This window comes from Mustela putorius, unplaced genomic scaffold, assembly GCF_011764305.1.
Source record: "Mustela putorius furo isolate JIRA1106 unplaced genomic scaffold, ASM1176430v1.1 tig00003863_pilon_pilon_pilon, whole genome shotgun sequence".
NCBI lineage: Eukaryota > Metazoa > Chordata > Mammalia > Carnivora > Mustelidae > Mustela > Mustela putorius.
In genome coordinates this window covers 18,592,972-18,613,739 of record NW_025422015.1, presented here as the reverse complement: position 1 = coordinate 18,613,739, position 20,768 = coordinate 18,592,972, and the positions used below count along the sequence as shown (strand labels likewise).

General features: G+C 36.7%; 1 protein-coding gene across 7 annotated transcripts in view; it reads right to left on the bottom strand.

Annotated features, from left to right (window-relative positions):
- AHI1 (Abelson helper integration site 1) overlaps positions 1-20,768 on the bottom strand; it is a 209,126-nt gene that overhangs the window by 169,110 nt on the left and 19,248 nt on the right. For all 7 annotated transcript variants that reach the window (XR_006602343.1, XM_013063988.2, XM_045066330.1 and 4 more), the window contains 4 exons: positions 10,511-10,730; positions 8,765-8,957; positions 6,779-6,874; positions 1,058-1,243 (listed from right to left, as the gene is read on the bottom strand). Coding sequence is in view for 6 of the 7 variants with exons in the window: in XM_013063988.2 (XP_012919442.1) it covers positions 1,058-1,243; positions 6,779-6,874; positions 8,765-8,957; positions 10,511-10,730 (695 nt within the window). In the remaining variant the exon portion in view is untranslated. The remainder of the gene's footprint in view (positions 1-1,057; positions 1,244-6,778; positions 6,875-8,764; positions 8,958-10,510; positions 10,731-20,768) is intronic.

The following is a 20,768-nucleotide window of genomic DNA, read 5'->3' as shown; positions in this document are numbered from 1 at the left end:
CAAACAACGTGGAAAAGTTTTCAAAATGTAACCCAGAAAAACATTCTACTTTTATGTACACTATTCTGAATAAGATGAAAATTGCTTGGTTCTATACCCAAAAAGCCCTGAAAGTTGGGAGGAAAAAAACAGAACTCCAATAGTTACATGAAATGGTTTTAATAACTCTAGCTCTTTGTTTCTGCCTCTTCACCAATACCTACCAGATGTTATATCACAGCTCTAAGATACTATGGTATTCCTCACTTTAATATCACAAAACTGATATCAAAAAGACCTAAAGTTTTTAAATCTTCCTTTCCTTAAAAAGAGATTTAACTCCATTCAAATTAATGTAAACCAACCCTGTGGTCACACTTATATAATATCACTTACAGAACATACAACTGTCCTGAAATGTCTTATTGCAAATAAGACAAAAACAAAAGTTCTGTTTTAGAACCAATTCTTTGCTAGAATCATTCATTGTTTTAATCTGTGGAAAACAGTAGTAGAAACATTATTTACCGATTATTTGAATAATATTATGGAAAGTGTGCCTTATAAATCATGATACTGCAAATGCCTGGGCCAAATGCAGCTTGTTGCTTGTTGTCTTTGCCAATAAAGTTTTATTGGAACACATCCATACCCATCTGTTTAACACTGGTTACATATGTCTATGTAGCTACTTTCTCACTATAAAGGTAAAGATGAGTAGTTGTAACAAAACCTGTATGGCCTACAAGGCCTAAAATATTAACTACTCTTGGGCTTTACAGAAAATATTTGTCAACACCTACTTTACATCATTCTTTTACCTTTCATTTTTAAAAAAACAGTATTACTTTTTAAAAATTCTCCTCACACTGAAACTTACATTTAGGACTTAATATTCATTAAGTATCTTTTATATATTAGCTAGCATAGTCTTAATACATAATTATTTAAAGTACCTTTATATTCGATAAATCTAATAAAATAATTTTAGAGCTCTTATCTTTTTAGAAATAAAAAACATCACCATTTAATTTCAAGAACAGAGAACCTATATTTCTATGTGCTATTATTAACTTACACATTCTGGAACTTTCAATCCTCTTACGGTTACGTATAATGTTGATGGATAATGATTCCTTGGATATTTTGACCACCATTCAAAAACCTCAACAATGTTTAATTGGGATCGATGCTTACTAGGTGGGTAATATAGCTGCAAACGAAGTTTTGAATTGATGTTTGTATTTCCATTGGCTCCGAGAAGCTTAAAATAAGAATTCCAAAGAAATGTTATTTTCACTAAAAGTATGTCCAGTAAGCAACAGTACATAGTCAAAAACTCATTTAAAAAACTCATTTGCTGAAATTCCTTAGATATATAAAGCAAAGAACACTGACACAGTTGGTTAAACACAATTCCAGATCACTTCGAAAAAAGGTAACCCAAATTACTTTTTAAATATTTTCCTGATAGGTGCCTGGCCTGTGCAGGTTCAGTCTGTTGGTAAAGCATTTACATTACTGTGTCATATGTTACTTGGCACAAAGGAGGTAATCAAGATACCTCTATTTGAAATAACAGTGATAAAATGCATAGTATTTAAACACAAAAAGACATTTTCTATTTATTCAGTATTAGTACTTTTAATGAACAGTTTTTAAAATTTTTTTTGAGAGAGCGCATGTACACGAGAGGGGAGGAAAGACAGAGTGCACCTGCATATGCACAAGTCTGGCGGGGAGGCAAAGAGAGAAAATGTTAAGCAGACTCCACACCCTATGCAAAGCCCGACCTAGGGCTCAATCTCACTGTGAGATCATGACCTGAGCCGAAATCAGGAGTCTGGTGTTTAACCAACTGAGCCACCCAGGCGCCCCTTTAATGGTAACATTTTAATGTTTAATGGTAACGTTCCAATTTTTAAAACATCAAAATCATTTTCAAAAAGTAATTAACATAAACTCAGACATTAATCACATTTGTTTTATTTATTTTTTTTTTAAGATTTTATTTATTTAACAGACAGAGATCACAAGTAGCTGGAGAGGCAGACAGAGAGAGAGAGGAGGAAGCAGGCTCCCTGCTGAGCAGAGAGCCCGATGTGGGGCTCGATCCCAGGACCCTGGGATCATGACCTGAGCCGAAGGCAGAGGCTTTAACCCACTGAGCCACCCAGGTGCCCCCATTAATCACATTTAAAAATATTCTAGTCTACCTTCTTAAAAAAGGCTATTCAATAAAAAACTTAAAACAACTATATTTAAACTAAATAAATAGAGATGTTTATAAGAAAAATAAAAATCTCATCAACTCAAAATAGGTCCTCTTTCACTAGGCTATGAATCTAAGTAGAAAATGTCATGTTAACCTTTGTGTCCTCTACAAGTTAGGAGGAGACAGCTGAGGCAGAATATGAAGGTGGCAGCCGAGGAGAATAAGGACTGAGGGCAGAGAATATATTCAGTAGCTGTTAATGACTGACGCAACTTGTAAAGGGAAAAAAGGGAAGATTTAGGAAAGACTCTAAGGCAGTGCTGTCCAAGAAAATCTTCGGTGATGATGTGAACATTTTATACTTGTGGTACCCCCAACACATGACTGGTGTTGGGGGTACCACATATGGTTTATCGAGCTGGTCACATATGGTTTATCGAGCACTTGAAGTTTGACTAGTACAATGGTGGAACTCAATTTTTAATTACATTTAATTTTAATTACTTAATTTGAATTCATTAGCCACATGTGATTTGTGGCTACCAAAATGAACAGTGCAACTCTAAGGCTCTAAACGTGGGAGACTGGCTGATGGCAGTGCTACCCACTGAAGTAGCAGAGGATTTAGGTAGGATGCTCAGATTGGGAGAGTCTGATATTTGTAGGTTGTCCAAGTTGAAATATCTGAAATCTGAGGTGGAGGCAAGAAAAGAGTCTAAGAAAAGTAGAATAAAGCTGAAACCATGAGTAGGATTGATATTAGAGAAGGAAGTGGAAGAAGATGAAGGAAACTGAAGGAACGGTAATAGAGTAACGTAGGAAAAGACGGTGTCAAGGAAACCCAGGTAACAGAGGGTGTGTGTATTAAACACACACAGGTGTAATAAAAGTATAAAGGAAAAATGTTCACTCACTAATGTGGCAAACAGAAATCACTGATGATTTGTTTGGAGATACTTTCAGAGCTGAAACAAATTACAGATTGCATTGTGTTCAGGATTGAGGCATCAATCAACAGAGCTGGCAAAAATATAGCCCATTTCATCCCTAGCCTTTTAGGGAAGGATGTAAAGTCATTGGGTTAGTAAGCTGAGAGGTGGTTATGATATACAGGGATAAAGTATAGTTTCAATAGAGGTGTTCGGTAATTAAACATTAAGCCCTCGAGAGACTTCTTTCATAAACCCTATTCCTATCTACCTGAAGCTTTTAAGAGAATAATATTATAAGGAGATATTATTCCCCAGCTTCTAAATCATACTTTCTATAGGTTGTTTTAATACTCACCATGCAATCTAGTTTACACTAGTATGATGCTTAGCATGAGTCAATGACTAAAATCAGCCAAGATCCTGTTATCATGGTTACAATTATATAATGTAAAATGTGGCTAAATAAGGCTTTATTATTTTATAATGTACAATAATAGTAATATATATATATGCTAAATGAATTAAAAGTGCCTCGAGCTGAGAATTAAGATAAAGTCTCATTTATATCTGGGTAGGGTCCAGACCCTACCTGTTGGGGTTTATTTGGACCACTACAGTAACTTTACAGTTATCTAGGACATTACTGGAATCAATGGTACAGGTATTAACATACTTAAACTTTAACTTGATTCATGCCATTTTTAAATTTAATTTTATTTATTTATTTGACAGAGAGAGATCACAAGTAGGCAGAGAGGCAGGCAGAGAGAGAGGAAGGGAAGCAGGCCTCCTGCTGAGCAGAGAGCCCCATTTGGGGCTCAATCCCAGGACTCTGGGATCATGACCTGAGCCGAAGGCAGCAGCTTAACTCACTGAGCCACCCAGGCGCCCAATTCAAGCCACTTTCTTAAAGATTTTATTTATTTATATGAGAGAGAGAGTGAGAAAAAGCATGAGCAGAGGGGAGAGGAAAAAGGAGAGGAAGAAGTAAGTAGTCTCACTGCTGAGTGCAGAGTATGATGCCGGGCCCAGGATCTTGACCTGAGCTGAATGCAGATGGTTAACCAACTGAGCCACCCAGGCACCCCCATGCTACTTCCAAAGGTGGATTTTTCCTAATGCATGCATTTGTTAATTCTCTCAACAGACATTCACTGAACACTTTCTGTGTGCCACTAATATGCTGGGAGCTAGTGATAATTAAAGAAGAGAGAGCTTCAAGAGAGTGCTATAAAAATGCAGAGATCTGGTAAAATAAGGACTAAAACATGTTCAATGAATTTGTCAAAAACAAGTCACTTTGGTGACTTTGAACAACTTAGAATCTATGAAGGCAATACAGAAGTGTTACAGGAGAGGAAGTACACAGAATACTCACACTTTGTAGGGGGTAGAGATGGGAGAATTCCTGATTTGCCATTTCTGCCAATGGCATAAAATGGATAAATAAATATCTACACACACTTAAAGGTAAAAATGCTGTAACACATTGTTTCCCAAGTGCAATTTGTAATTATTACTGCAGTTCTGCACAAATCTTAGTATTTTTAAAAGGAACAAAAGTGCTTTCTGATAAGACCACACAATGACAGTACTTACTATGTGAAAACAACTTTTTGGGGCTTTTTTTTTTTCCCCTCTAAAGCAGTATGAAGGGGATAGAGAAAAGTTGTAACAGGTTACAAAAGGGTAATTTTAGAAGCTATACTGGATCAAGGGATTCCTAAGTCCACTTTATTTCCTCCTACAGCCAGTCTGGCTTGGCTTCCTTTCAGCAGGCAGACTGCACTTTTCTTTTTTTTTTTTTTTTTTTTTAAAGATTTGATTTATTTTCAGAGAGAGAGAAAGAGAGTGAGCACGAGCATACATGCATGCAAGCAGGGTAGGGGAAGAGGGAGAGATAATCCCAAGCAGTCTCCATGCTCAGTGCAGATCCCCACACAGGGTTGGATCTCATGACCCTGATGAGATTATGACCTGAGCTTAACCACCCAGGTGCCCCGGCCTGCACTTCTTCTGAAGCCTCTAACCCCCAATATGGATTGAGTGCCTTACCTGCTTTTTCACAGCATCTACTCTATAGCACACAATCATGCAAGTAACATGATTATATGGAAACTGAGCTGGAGGGTAAGAACAATGTCTAATTTATCTATGAATGCTATGTATTTAGCAGAGTACTTGGCACTTCACAGACACTTAATAAATATTGTTCAAAGAATGGATACACAAATAGAAAGTTTTATAAATTGTACAAAATAGGTTAATTTCAAGACTTTAAAAAATTTAATTTGTGTGCATGTGTGTTCTAAGATTCATTGTTTATGCACCACACCCAGTGCTCCATGCAATACATGCCCTCCTTAATACCCACCACCAGGCTCACCCATCCCCACACCACCCCCCTTTCAAAACCCTCAGTTAGTTTCTCAGAGTCCACAGTTTCTCATGGTTTGTCTCCCCCTTGGACTTTTTAATAACTCATTTATATTTGAAATCAGAAATAAAGGATACCAGATAAAAGAATTATAAAATTAACATTTCCTTTTGTAAAAATCAACCCATCACATCTCCCATCTATGCTGAAACACTCTAGTTAAAAACACCATCATTCCCTACCAAGAGTACTGTAAGAATTTTCAACCTTAATCTTTCAGTATACATATGTATACCCTCTCTAATTCATCCTCCACCAAGCAAAGTAATCTTTCTAAAATGTAAGTTGGATTATTCTACTGTTTTTTTTTTAAGATTTTATTTATTTATTTGACAGGGAGAGATCACAAGTAGGCAGAGAGGCAGGTAGAGAGATCAGCTCTCTGCTGAGCAGAGAGCCCAATGCAGGACTCGATCCTAGGACCCCGAGATCACAACCTGAGCTCAAGGCAGAGGCTTAACCCACTGAGCCACCCAGGTGCCCTATTCTACTGTTTTGTTTAAAATCTTATAATGGCTTTCCATTGTTCTTTAGAATTCTGTAATGGCTTCCTGTTGCTATAATGGCTTCAGAGACCTCGCATGATCAAGACCACCATTTGCCCCCTCAGTCTCTGTCCTCCAATCTCAGTGGCCTTTTGGTTATTTGAGGATATCTCGCTCCTTCCAACATCAGGGTCTTTGCAAATATGGTACCCTCTATCGACCCACAACTCTCTCTTCCCCACTGCTACCATCTAGCTAATACTCAGGTTCAATATTTTTTCCTTAGGAAATCTTTCCTTTACCTCCACACAGTATTTACAAAAATTGCAATAATTGATAAATTGTATAAGCAATTGTTTTATATCTGTTATTCTTGCTAGAATATGAAGTCAATAAGGTCAAGGAGTTTATTTTCTTGTCCACTGACTTGAACCATTGTTGGTACACAGAAAGGGTTTAATAAATATCTTTTAAGGTGAATTAATGATGGCAGGTTGTTGTGTATCTTTTCTAATACTTCACACTCAGAACCAAATAGTATATCTGGCACACACTAGATACTCAATAGATATTTACGAATCCAAGTTATCACCTTAGCTTGCATTAGTAACTCTTCACAGCTGAAATCTTAGATCATAACTCCTTATACGAAACTAAACTGCTTAGGAAAATGCAGCCCATCAGATTTGAAGAGGATTTTTAAAGCATTTAAAATGGGTGAAAAACATACCTTGAGAAATGCCCAGGCAATTTTCCGAAAGCCACATTCTTGGTGTTGAACTTCAGAATTATTCCTAATTTCATCCATGCTTAAGAAATCAAGAATCTGTAAACAAGTATAAAAATTACTTCACAGAATACTAACCTACCTAAAATTTAATATTTTCTGGTAACATATTGTTGAAATTTAAAAAGTAAGTTGTACACTTAAAAGGTGTTTTCTTCACAGGAAAGAAAAGCATTTATTTCATTCAGATTTACATTAACTCAACCGATTAGTGAGAGTGTACTTTCTGACCAGTTTACTTTCTATTAATAAATCATTTATTAAAACAGAGAAGGAGGCAAACCATAAGAGACTCTTAACTACAGAGAACAAACTGAGGGTTGCTGGAGGGGAGGTGGGTGAAGGGAGGACTAAGTGGGTGGTGGGGATTAAGGAGGGCTCTTGTTGGGATGAGCACTGGGTATGATATGTAAGTGATAAATCACTAAAGTCTACTCCTGAAACTAAAACAAAACAAAACAAAACCCCCAAAAAACATTAAGAAGAAACGAAAAATGTCAAAATCCAACATTCTTTCTTAAATTTATTTTATTAAATTACTAAATTGAATGTGAAGGAACATTATAACCAAGGACAAATTTCTATGACAAAGAAAAAGTTCCTTGACATACAAGTTATTACTTTTTTTAAAAAATATTTTATTTATTTATTTGACAGACAGAGATCACAAGTAGGCAGAGAGGCAGGCGGAGAGAGATGGAGAAGCAAGCTCCCTGCTGAGCAGAGAGCCCAATGTAGGGCTCGATCCCAGAACCCTGAGATCATGACCTGAGCCAAAGGCAGAGGCTTTAACCCACTGAGCCACCCAGGCGCCCCCCAAGTTATAGTACTCTTTAAAAAAATCACAGCTTTGTATAAATCAGACAATATAATCACAGATGTAAATGGTGGAATATTCATATCACAAACATACACAAATCATCTGAAAGTTAAAGATAAAAAAAACAGTAATTCCACAAAATCAGTCATTGGCGATGTTCATGCCCTGCTGTTCCAACTCCCCATCTTGCTTAAACTGAAAGAGAGGTTTTCTCTACTTCCTTTTGCTTATAGAGAGATGACACGAAGTAGAGAAAAAAAACATGTACTTTATATTCAAACCATCTTGAAACACAAATTACCTACACTTAAAACTGGAGTAACTTTGGGTAAAAAACTTTATACTCTGAACACTAATTTCGTTTGCATAAAAAATAGTTAGAATAACAAGTCAGCTCAAAAGCCATATATTTCATTTTTTAAAAAAATTTTATTCATTTAAGAAAGAGAGGAAGAGACAGAGACAACACAAGCGGGGGGGGGCAGGGAGAGGAGGGAGGAGAAGCAGACTCCCCCATGAGGCTCATGGGGCTCAATCCCAGGACCTGGAGATCATGAACTGAGCCGAAGGCAGATGCTTAACTGACTGCTATCACACCAAAGGCCATCTATTTCATAAAGCCTTCCGTGACAGCCCCGACCCTCTATTCACCCTCCACATCTAGGAAGTTCTATTTCATTTTGGTTATATATTATATTTTATTAGTCAAGTGGTCTGTGTGTGTTCATCTTTCTTTCCCTTGGTTGTGTAGAAACCCTTAGGGAGTCCAATACTGTTTAATGACTTTACAGTTTGTAAAATGGGTTAACAATGGAGGCTTGTATAGATATAGATTAGATTCATCACTTCAGTTTATAGTCCTGTCATTACTATCAGAATTAAATAATTCCAAGTGAATTACATGGCTAACTATTTACACTGGTAAATGCTCAGCACATATACTATTATAGCATATTACATCTCCATAGCCTATTACAAACACTAAATCTTAGGGATTAAATCTGCACAGTACTTTCTTGCATTACTAAACAAGTAAAAACAATAGCTTAAATTTATGCTATTAAAGTATTAAACAAAATTTAGTTTAAATTGCTCTATTCAACTCATACCTCAAAAAACAAGATGACTTTAGGGCTCTCATCAAAATCTCGAAGCAAATAGGGAAAGTTTTCATTAAATATAATTTGTTCTTCCCACTCTGGAATTCTTGATTTTAACTGTTTAAAATCATATGGCTGGGTCATAATAGGAAGAATGTAATCCACATTTTCTTTTTCATAGTGTGATGAAACAGGCCGTTCACTGTCCCCCCAAAAAAAAAAGATGCTTCCATTAACATGATTCTTTATAATTTTTAGGTGAGAAAAACATAGTGATCAAGATAAAGAAATAATGAATATAGGCATGATATACAATGAAAAATTATTTTGACTGTCCACATCGAGAAAATTACAAATTATGACACTTAGAACCATCTACTACCATCTTATATCTATACACTATCTATTGGTTTCACAGAGTTATCTTATTACAGAAACATAAAATGAGAGTGTGACAGAGCTAGACTCCTTCAGAATCTTAAATAAGTTTGTAATAAAAGAGTACACTACATTTAAATAAGAAAATGAGCACAACAGGATTGCAAACTCTTTGAGGTGTGTCATATTTTTTTTGTATGCTCTAAGATAACTGAATAACTGATAATCTTCACGGTCCTCATCACTGTCATTTTTCCAACCAAATGACTTTTGAATTCCAGTATAATCAATTATTATTATTATTATTATTAAAGATTTTATTTATTTATTTGACAGAGAGAGGTCACAAGTAGGCAGAGAGGCAGTCAGAGAGAGGAAGGGAAACAGGCTGAGCAGAGAGCCTGATGTGGGGCTTGATCCCAGGACCCTGGGATCATGACCTGAGCCGAAGGCAGAGGCTTTAACCCACTGAGCCACCTAGGCGCTCCTAGTATAATCAATTATTTTACGGTGCTTTTTATTTATAAGCTTCAAGCACATATTAGCTATATAATATTAGGTAAAAATAAAAAGTCAAGATTTACTGACTTTATATGAGGCCCAAGTAACATATTAACTTCAAAAGAAAAATATTAAGTTAGACAATTAAAACACATACAGTGCAACATGCAATGATTTATACTGCAAGTTCAATGCCATAAATTAGTCATTAAGTTAGGGAGAAGCTCTCTCAACTCACCTCCACTTAAAATGAATCAATGAATTAAGAAATGTTCTCTATTTCTTCTAGAAAACGTACCAATCAGTATCAATGGTCTAAGAACACCTACAACCAGTAAATTATTCTCTAATACAAATCCTTAGCTCTATTTCCATTGAATTTTGTTTTTTTTAAGATTTTAAAAATTCATTTCATTGAGAGAGAGACAGTGAGAGAGGGAATAAAAGCAGGGGAAGTGGGAGAGGGAGAAGCAGGCTTCCTGCTGAGCAGGAAGCCAGATATGGGGCTCCATCCCAAGACCCTGGGATCATTACCTTAGCCTAAGGCAGACTTAACAACTGAGCCACCCAGGCACCCTTCCACTGACTTTCAGTGGTAGAAAAGAGGACTTCTACTGTAGACAGTTTCAATCTCAAGGGTTGGCTGTACAATTAAAAAAATTACCTATTGGGACGCCTGGGTGGCTCAGTTGGTTAAGCAGCTGCCTTCAGCTCAGGTCATGATCCCAGCGTCCTGGGATCGAGTCCCACATCGGGCTCCTTGCTCTGCAGGGAGCCTGCTTCTCTCTCTGACTCTGCCTGCCACTCTGTCTTCCTATGCTCGCTCTTGCTCGCTCTCTGACAAATAAATAAATAAAATCTTAAAAAAAAAATTACCTATCAGCTTTCTTGACATATTGACCAGTATTCTCATCAATCACATGAATTTTTACCATTGGGTGAGAAATCATATAATCGGACTTAAGTCGATCAGTGCGGTGAATGTAAACTCCCAGGACAAGATCATCATCAAGCAAACATTTGGGATAAACTGGACTATCTCGGCTTGTTACTTCATGAACACCATCACCATCAGTGTCTTCATTATCACCTGAAACTATATGCATGGAAGAAAATCAACATTATAATCAATTGTTCCCACAACAATATATTTAACAATATACACTGAATTTAAATATAAGCCAATCTTTATAATCCATGATTATTTATCTTTGTTAACAAAGTAACTTCAAAGGAAGAAAAAAGAAAAAGCCAGACAAGAGCAGATTACATTCTGAGAGTAAAATATTACATTTACTAATGCATCAAAATAGGATGAGGAATCTTTTTTTTTTTCCCTAACAAGGACCAAGAACACAAAAATAAAATGTTAAGAACAAAAGACAAAAAAGTGATTTTATGTAGTGGAATATGCAATACTCAACTCATCTGTAACAGTAATTTCTACTTCTGGGTTGGATGTAGTAGGATGTAGCAGGTCAATGCTTCTCGTAACAACTTGAAAAAGCCAAATGAAGTACAAAAACCTTACTGGTAAAGGCATCAGAACAGTACGGAAACAATGTACAGCAGATGGGCTAAAATTCCAGAAAGGGAGAATCATTCAGTGGTAAGCTGATGGACTAGTAGCTATTTTAGTCTCTGGGGACATTTACTGTTTCAGGGTGTGGGCTGAGGATCAGGGTTTGGCCCCCACAAAAGGTCACCACTGGGTGAAAGAGTACCCACAAAACTTTTAGTGGTAAGTGGCTGATTGGGCTAAAGCAGTCACAGAGATCTGAGGAGCCTCAAACACATAGCTAATTTCCCCCCCACAAAACTGAATTCTGAGGCTATGTGATTGACTAAAGTAGTAGTGAAATCTCTCAGGCTTGTGGTACTAGGAGACGATGACCACCAGGGGGAGGGGCCTGAAACAAAACGGGCAAAATAAAGCCCTAGAGGGCATGGTCCTTTTCCACCTATAGCTGCTTTTCACCTGGGGTCACTTACTAATTCTGGGCACAACTAGAGGTTGAGAATCCAGGCATGGCCCTGGCAGAAGACCCCTACTGGGGGACAGAGAAACCAGCAGAGATTCTGGCATTCACATGGGGCTAGTGACAAAACTGTAGACCTGAGGAGCCTCAAACACCTGGTCAGTCTCCCCTTCAAGGTAGCTGCCAAATTTTGAAGCTGAATGGGACAGAAGGCTAAAGGACCAGGCTGAAAACCTCAGAAGGCCTAAACTGAATCTTTGAGGCTGAAGAGACAAATACCTGCCAGATTCTCAGTTCAAAACTCCTATAATGCCACATCTTAGAAATGGGGCAAATTGAAGATACAGTTTTTATCAAAACTACAATCTAACCCTGACATGGCCCAATTCCTGATGGATTAAAATCAGTTTCTTCACCCTATCTGCCTAAGAGTAAAGAGGAAACCTTTTCTAGTAGAAAATAAAATCATCTGTAGCCTCTAGCATTCTACACACAACATCCAGCATATAATAAAAAGTTACTACATATAAAGGGGCAAGACTATATGACCAACAACCAGGAGAAAAGAGAGAAAACAGAAGCTGACCCACAGATGATCCATTCCGGAATTAGCACACAAGGACTTTAGATAACTATGATTATCAATATGTTTAAGAAAATAAAGGAAAAAATGGGTTAAAATGGAAACTTTCAACAGAGAACCGGAATCCATTAAAAAACCCAACAGACTGGGTGCCTGTGTGGCTCAGCTGGTTAAACTACTGCCTTCCGCTCAGGTAATGATCCTGGAGTCCTGGGATCAAGTCCCGCATAAGGCTCCCAGCTCTGCAGGGAGTCTGCTTCTCCCTCTGACCTCTCCCTCTCATGTTCTTTCTCACTCTCTCTCTCAAATAAATAAATAAAATCTTGAAAACAACAACAACAATAACAACAACAACCCAACATTCTGGAAAGGAAAAATAAAGCATCTGAGGAGTGCCTGGGTGGCTCAGTTAATGTCTGGTTCTTGATCTCAGCTCAGGTCTTGATCTCAGGGTTAAGAGTTCAAGCCCTGCACTAGGTTCCATACTAAGCATGGAGCCTACTTTAAAAAACAAAACAAAACAACACAGCATTTGAAATTAAGAACTCAATAAGATAGAGGACATATATCTCTATTATATCCACATACCCATTAATATCATGTTGGACAGAAAGACAGGATTAGTGAAACAGAAAAAAGAGCAGTATCAATACCCAAACTTAAGCATAACGGAAAAAATTTTTTAAAAGAATATAAGGAAAAATCATAAACAAGTAGACGTACTTAAAAAAATAAATGTGAATTTATAATTTAGAAAAAGAGGAAGGAATAATGAAGAAGCCATATTCTAAAAAAATTTTGAATAATTGAATTCTCCACAACTAATAAGTGATATCAACCAAAAAATTCTAAGCAGGGTAAATTCGAACGAAGCATATTTAGGCATAATGTGATAAAATACTGACATCAAAGATAAAAAGAAAATCTAAAGATGAGTCAGATGAAAAAAAAAGTCACATTTCCGCTAATGGGACATAAGTGCTAGAAAGAGAAATGATGGAAGCCAAGAGACAACTGAATGATTTCTCCAAAGTACTAAAGAAAACCAACCTACAACCTAAAATTCTATTCTAGCAAATACAGATAGAAATGAAAGTAAAGGCATTTAACACGACAAAACCTAAGGGGATTAGCAGGCCTATACCAGGGGAAATACTAAATTGAGCTCTTCAAGCAAATGAAAAATGGAAAAATGAAAATTCATTAAGGAAAAAGTAAATTTTGGGATGAAAATAAATTAATATCAGCTGTACAAAATGATCACTAAAACAGCTATGAAGTTTAAAATACATGCAGAACTAAAATGCATAATAAGAAACCTATGAGACAGGAAAGACAGAGATACAGAAAAAGCATGTGACAAAGTTCAGATGGAATTAAACTATCCTAATGCTCTAGCAGTTCTGGGGGAGCATATTTTGTTAGGGAGTTAATTTGTATTAGACTATAGTAAGTCAAGAATAAACTCAATGTTCCTGAGGAAAAAAAAATACAAAACTGTAAAAATATGTATAATTAAGTTAATAAAAGAAGAAAAATTTTTAAATAAATAACTCAAAAGAAGACAAGGAGAAAAAGAAAATGAGACAGGTGGATCATACACAAAACAGTGAAATAAGAAATATAAATCCACAGAAAGACTAGAAACAAGAAGGGGGCTTTTTGCTTTTTGGGAGTGGCGTAGAGCACTTCACATTTACTGAGGGTCTGCCCCCAAGGAGCTCACAGGCTAGGGACTGAGACCCTCCCATGTTCTAGGGTCAGGTAAGAAAAGAGGTGAAGGCAAAAAAGGAAGGAAATGAACAGACACTTGTCCCATGTAAGGGGGATGCAAAGTAGGCACAGGCAAAGAAGCCTAGAGGGGTGAGGTGGGGGAGAGATGCAGTAATGGCAAGCTCCATCTAGACCTGAGGACCACAGACTAAGCACAGGTCTAAAGGCTACCTGCCCTCCACCACGTTGGCACCATCTGGCACTGTATGGTGGTAATGCTAGAGAAATTAGGATGGGAAAAACTATACTATGCAAACTCAAACTACAAGTTGACTTGGAGGGAAAATTATTAGAGACAAAAAAAGTTACTGTATAATGATTGCTCTTATACACTGAATGCTTGTATCCCCACAAGATACATATGTTGAAATCCCAACCTCCAATGTGACAGTACTAAGAGGTGGGGAGATGATTAGGTCATGAGGGTACAGCCCTCATGGATGGGCTACCCTGCTATGTGAGGTTACAGTAAAAAGGCATCAGTCTACATCCAGGAAGTGGGTCCTAACCAGACACCAAATTTGTGGGTGCCTTGATCTTGGACTTTCCAGGCTCCAGACTGAACAAATAACTATTTATTGTTTAAGCCATCCAGTCTATATTTTGTTACAATGATTAAGACAACTTGGAAGTGTCAATCTGACAAGAAGATATAACATAACTTCAAAATACTAAGGAAAAAAAAAAAACCCTAACAGAAATAAAGAAAAAACAAAGAAACCTCAAATCACAGTGCAAATTTTAATACCTGTCTCAACAAATGGATAGAATAAATAGCCAAAAAACCCAGGAAGATGAGAGGCACCTGGGTGGCTCAGTCATTAAGCATCCACTTTCAGCTCAGGTCATTATCCTGGGCTCTCCGGAATGAGCCCCGCATCAGGCTCCCTGCTCAGTGGGAAGCCTGCTTCTACCTCTCTCACTCCTCCTACCTGTGTTCCCTTTCTTGCTGTGTCTCTCTATATCAAATAAATAAATAAAATCTTAAAAAAAAAAATCAGGAAGATGAGCTGAACACAATAAACTTGATCTGACGTAAACAGGACACTGCACCCAATGATACCAGAATTCACACTCTTTTTAAATGCACATGAAATATTTAGCAAATTGACCATAAGCTGGTCATAAAGAAAGCCTCAATAAATTCAAAAAACTGAAATCATTCAACAATATGTCCTCTGATAACAATGGCAGATACAAACTAAAACCAAAAAGGAATTAGAAAATCACGCTGGCTGAGATGAAACAATATACTTTTAAAAATAGGTGATTGAAGGAGAAATTAAAATGGAAATTAGAAAATGTTTTTATTGAACAACAATGAAGATATTATAACAAATTTGTGGGATGCAGCTAAAGTAGTACTTAGGTGAAAAGTTAAAGTCTTAAATATATATAAAGACTGAAATCTTATAAAATCTATCTTACAAAGTTAAAAACAGCAAATGAAAGAAAAGAGAATGAAGAAACTAATACAAATAAAATAACCAAAATAGTACACAAATGAACAACAGATAAAATCAAATCCAATGTCTGATTTCTTTGAAAACTGAAAATCCTGAGACTGAACAAGAAATCTAGGAAAAACAAATTACCAGTATCAAAGGACACCCTTTCAGATGCCACAGACAGACAAAATTTGAAAATTTGGATTAAATGAACAAATTCCTCAAGAAATAGTCTCTCAAAGCTGACAGAAAAAACAGTATGTGAAGAGTGATATTTATTAAAGAAACTAAATCTGATTTAAATTCTTCCCACAAAGAAACCTTGGCTTAAAAGTCTCCATTAGAGAAAGGGGAACCCTCCTACACTGTTGGTGGGAATGCAAGCTGGTGCAACCTCTCTGGAAAACAGCATGGAGGTTCCTCAAAATGTTGAAAATAGAACTGCCCTATGACCCAGCAATTGCACTATTGGGTATTTACCCTAAAGATACAAACGTAGTGATCCAAAGGGGCATGTGTACTCGAATGTTTATAGCAGCAATGTCCACAATAGCCAAACTATGGAAAGAACCTAGATGTCCATCAACAGATGAATGGATCAAGAAGATGTGGTATATATACACAATGGAATACTATGCAGCCATCAAAAGAAATGAAACCTTGCCATTTGCGACAACATGGATGGAACTAGAGCGTATCATGCTTAGCGAAATAAGTCAGGCGGAGAAAGACAACTATCATATGATCTCCCTGATATGAGGAAGTGGTGTTGCAACATGGGGGCTTAAGTGGGTACGAGAAGAATAAATGAAGGAAGATGGGATTGGGAGGGAGACAAACCATAAGTGACTCTTAATCTCACAAAACAAACTGAGGGTTGCTGGGGGGAGGGGGTTTGGGAGAAGGGTGTGGTATTATGGACATTGGGGAGGGTATGTGCTTTGGTGAGTGCTGTGAAGTGTGTAAACCTGGTGATTCACAGACCTGTACCACTGGGGATAAAAATACATGTTTATAAAAAATAAAAAATTACATTAAAAAAAAAAAAGTCTCCATTAGTAAATTCTTCCAAACATTTATGGAAGAAATAACACCAATTTATATAAATGCTTCCAAAGAATTGAAAAATATGAAACATTTCCCAGTTTTTTTGAGAGTATCAAAACCTTGCTATCAAAAACTGGGTATTTCCAGAAAGAACTGTATAAACTATTCTCTCTCATGATCCAATACAAATATTCTAAACAAGGCATCAGCAAATCAAATCCAATAACAGATTAAAATACACACACACACACAAACACACACACACACACACACACAATACACTGTAACTAAGCTGCAGCTACAGGTCCCTCTAACCCCAGGAACACAAACATGGCTTAATATTCGAATAACAATTGACTACATTAACAGAAAAACTGGTGAAAATTTGTATGACCAAGTTGAAAGATAAAGAAAAAGCCCCTGGTAAAATTCAGTATTTATTCATGATTTTAAAAAAACCATTAGCCAATTAGAATACAAGGTAAATCATAAACTTGATAAGGAGTATTTTACAAGAAATCCCAGAGCAAACATTACACCAAGCGGTGAATTAACGGAAGCTTTTCTCCAAGGTGTTTAACACTGTAATGAAAGTCCTAGCCAGTGTATCAAGGCAAGAAAAAGAAGTAAGATATAAGGACTGAAAAAGGCACAATGAAACAATCATTATTAACAGGTGATATGATTGTGTATGTAGAAAATTCAAAACAATCAATGGATATATGCTTAGAAGTAATAAATTTAGCAAAAACACTGGATACAATATTAATTTTTTAAAAACAAATTATATTTCTCACTGCATATTTTTTAAATTAATTTTTTAATATCTTTTCAGCACAACAGTATTCATTGTTTTTGCACCATACCCAGTGCTCCATACAATATGTACCCTTCTTAATACCCACCACTTGGCTCCCCAAACCTCCCACCCCCCCGCCCCTTCAAAACCCTCAGGTTGTTTTTCAGAGTCCATAGTCTCTTATGGTTCACCTCCGCCTCCAATTACCCTCAACTCCCTTCTCCTTTCCATCTCCCCATGTCCTCCATGTTATTTGTTATGCACCACAAATAAGTGAAACCATATGATAATTGACTCTCTCTGCTTGACTTATTTCACTCAGCATAATCTCTTCCAGTCCCATCCATGTTGCTACAAAAGTTGGGTATTCATTCTTTCTGATGGAGGCATAATACTCCATAGGGTATATGGACCACATCTTCCTTATCCATTCATCCGTTGAAGGGCATCTTGATTCTTTCCACAGTTTGGCAACCGTGGCCATTGCTGCTATAAACATTGGGGTACAGATGGCCCTTCTTTTCACTACATCTGTATCTTTGGGGTAAATACCCAGTAGTGCAATTGCAGAGTCATAGGGAAGCTCTATTTTTAATTTCTTGAGGAATCTCCACACTGTTCTCCAAAGTGGCTGTACCAACTACTGCATATATTTTTATGCATGTACACACACACACACATACCAGCAACAAAGAGAAAACAAAAATTTAAAAGACAATGCCATTTAAAAAATGCCATTTATAACAGCATTAAGAAACATCAAATACCTAGAAATACATCTAAAGACAGACTCTATCAAAACTTACAATATTACCAAGATAAACTGTAGATATTAATATGGAGGTACATACCAATTTCATGGATGGCAAGAATTAATACTTTGTAAAGATGTCAACTCTATCTAGAGAGATGTTAAATTGTGAATCTCTTCAGTTTCACTCTACCTGGATAAAAATAATGCTGGGAGTGGGGGAGGGAGAGGGAGAATTAAGAAACTGCTTCTAAAGTTCATATAGAAATGCAAAGGGCAAAAGAATAGCCCAGGTAATGCTAAAGAAAAAAAAGCTGTTAGAGTACTTACACAACTGAATAGTTGTGTTGTTACAAACAGTGTAATGTAACAGAATAGAAAGTGATCCAGTCCCACAGCCATGTTATTTAGGATAAAGGTAACACTGCAATATAGAGGAAAAAAGATACTCTCTTCCATATATGGTACTAGGTCAATTATATACTCACACAGGAAAAAAATGGGCCTTAACCACTACCTCTTACCATATTCAAGAACCAATTTCAGATGACCTGCAGAGCTAAATATGAAAAGCAAACAAAAAACTTTTAGAAAAGAATAAATACAAAAACATCTTCAGGACTTGGGAAAGATTTCTTATACACAGAAAGCACTTACCATCAAAGGAAAAAATGGATAAATTGGGCTATATCAAATTTTAGAATTCTGTATTTCAAAAGATACCAATAAGAGAATAGTAAAATCCAGACTGGGAAGATGTCTGCAGTGTGTGTGTGTGTGTGTGTGTGTGTCTGTACCCAAGAAAAGACTTATGTCTAGCTACATAAAACATTCTCACAAATTTCATCAAGAGCAAAAGCTTCTGCACAGCAAAGGAAACAGTTAGCAAAACCAAAAGACAACTGACAGAATGGGAGAAGATATTTGTAAACGACATATCAGATAAAGGGCTAGTATCCAGAATGTATAAAAATCTTATCAAACTCAACACCCAAAGAACAAATAATCCAATCAAGAAACGGGCAGAGGACATGAACAGACATTTCTGCAAAGAAGACATCCAGATGGCCAACAGACACATGAAAAAGTGCTCAACATCACTCAGCATCAGGGAAACACAAATCAAAACCACAATGAGCTACCACCTCACACCAGTCAGAATGGCTAAAATTAATAAGTCAAGAAATGACAGATGCTGGCGAGGATGCGGAGAAAGGGGAACCCTCCTACACTGTTGGTGGGAATGGAAGCTGGTGCAACCACTCTGGAAAACAGTATGAAGGTTCCTCAAAAAGTTGAAAATAGAGCTACCCTACAACCCAGCAATCGCACCAGTGGGTACTTACCCTAAAGATACAAATGTAGTGATCTGAAGGGGCACATGTACCCGAACATTTATAGCAGCAATGTCCACAGTAACCAAACTTCGGAAAGAACCTAGATGTCCATCAGCAGATGAATGGATAAAGAAGAAGTGGTATATATATACAATGGAATACTATGCAGCCATCAAAAGAAATGAAATCTTGTCATTTGTGACGATGTGGATGGAACTAGAGGGTATTATGCTGAGCGAAATAAGTCAAACAGAGAAAGATAATTATCATATGCTCTCCCTGATATGAGGAAGTTGAGAGGCAATGTGGGGGGTTTGGGGGGTAGGAAAAGAATAAATGAAACAAGATGGGATCGGGAGGGAGACAAACCATAATCTCACAAAACAACCTGAGGGCTGCCAGGTGGAGGGGGGTAGGGAGAGGGTGGTGGGGTTATGGATATTGGGGAAGGAATGTGCTATGGTGAATGCTGAAAAGTGTGTAAACCTGGCGATTCACAGACCTGTACCCCTGGGGCTAATAATACATTATATGTTAATTAAAAAATTAAAAATTCAAAAAAAAATTCTCACAAATTGTAAAAGGCAAACAATTCCATTTCTTAAAAGTATACACGAAAGACTTAAACAAGCATATAAAATAAAGAAATCCAAGTATGCAACAAACATGAAGAAGATTCTCAACTTCATTAGTTACCAAAGTTTAAAGTAAAACAGAAATATCATTATACATTATGAATGGCTAAAATTTTTAAATACTGAGAATATAAATGTTAGTGAAGATGTAGAGCACTAGAAGTTCTCAAATACTGCTAGTGTCATCAGTTTGTAAACCAACTCTGGAAAATGGGAAGTATTTATTAAAGTGAAAAATATTCATAACCTTCTCCTAATAAGATGCTCAACAAAATAAATATATTAGAAAGCAATGGAGTACTTTTTCAGTTTTTCTTTAGATGCTATATTTAAAGGATCACAGCCATGTTTCCGAGTAGTGTTTCCTACCAGTGAGTAGTTCTGAAAGACATAGGAACTCCATAAATAACACTATGCTTTAAAAAAAAAAAGATGCCCCCCAAATGTATATATATGCTTGCCAGAAGACATGGCTAGAATATTACAGCTTTATTTGTAACCACCTAAAACTAGAAACAGCTCAAATGTCCATCAGTACAATTGGTAAATTACTGCAGTATAGCCCCACAATGGATATCCATACAGTGCAAAAGCAGAACTGATAATGAATAAGCTCAACCGCAAGCAACACAGTCTACATCTCACAAAAATAATTTTCAGTGAAAGAAGTCAGGCACAAAGAGCACAGTATTTCTGATTCTATTCACATCAAAGTAGAAAACCAGGCAGAAATAAACTGTGTTAGATGTCAGGATAACATCTACTCCTGACGGGCAATGAAA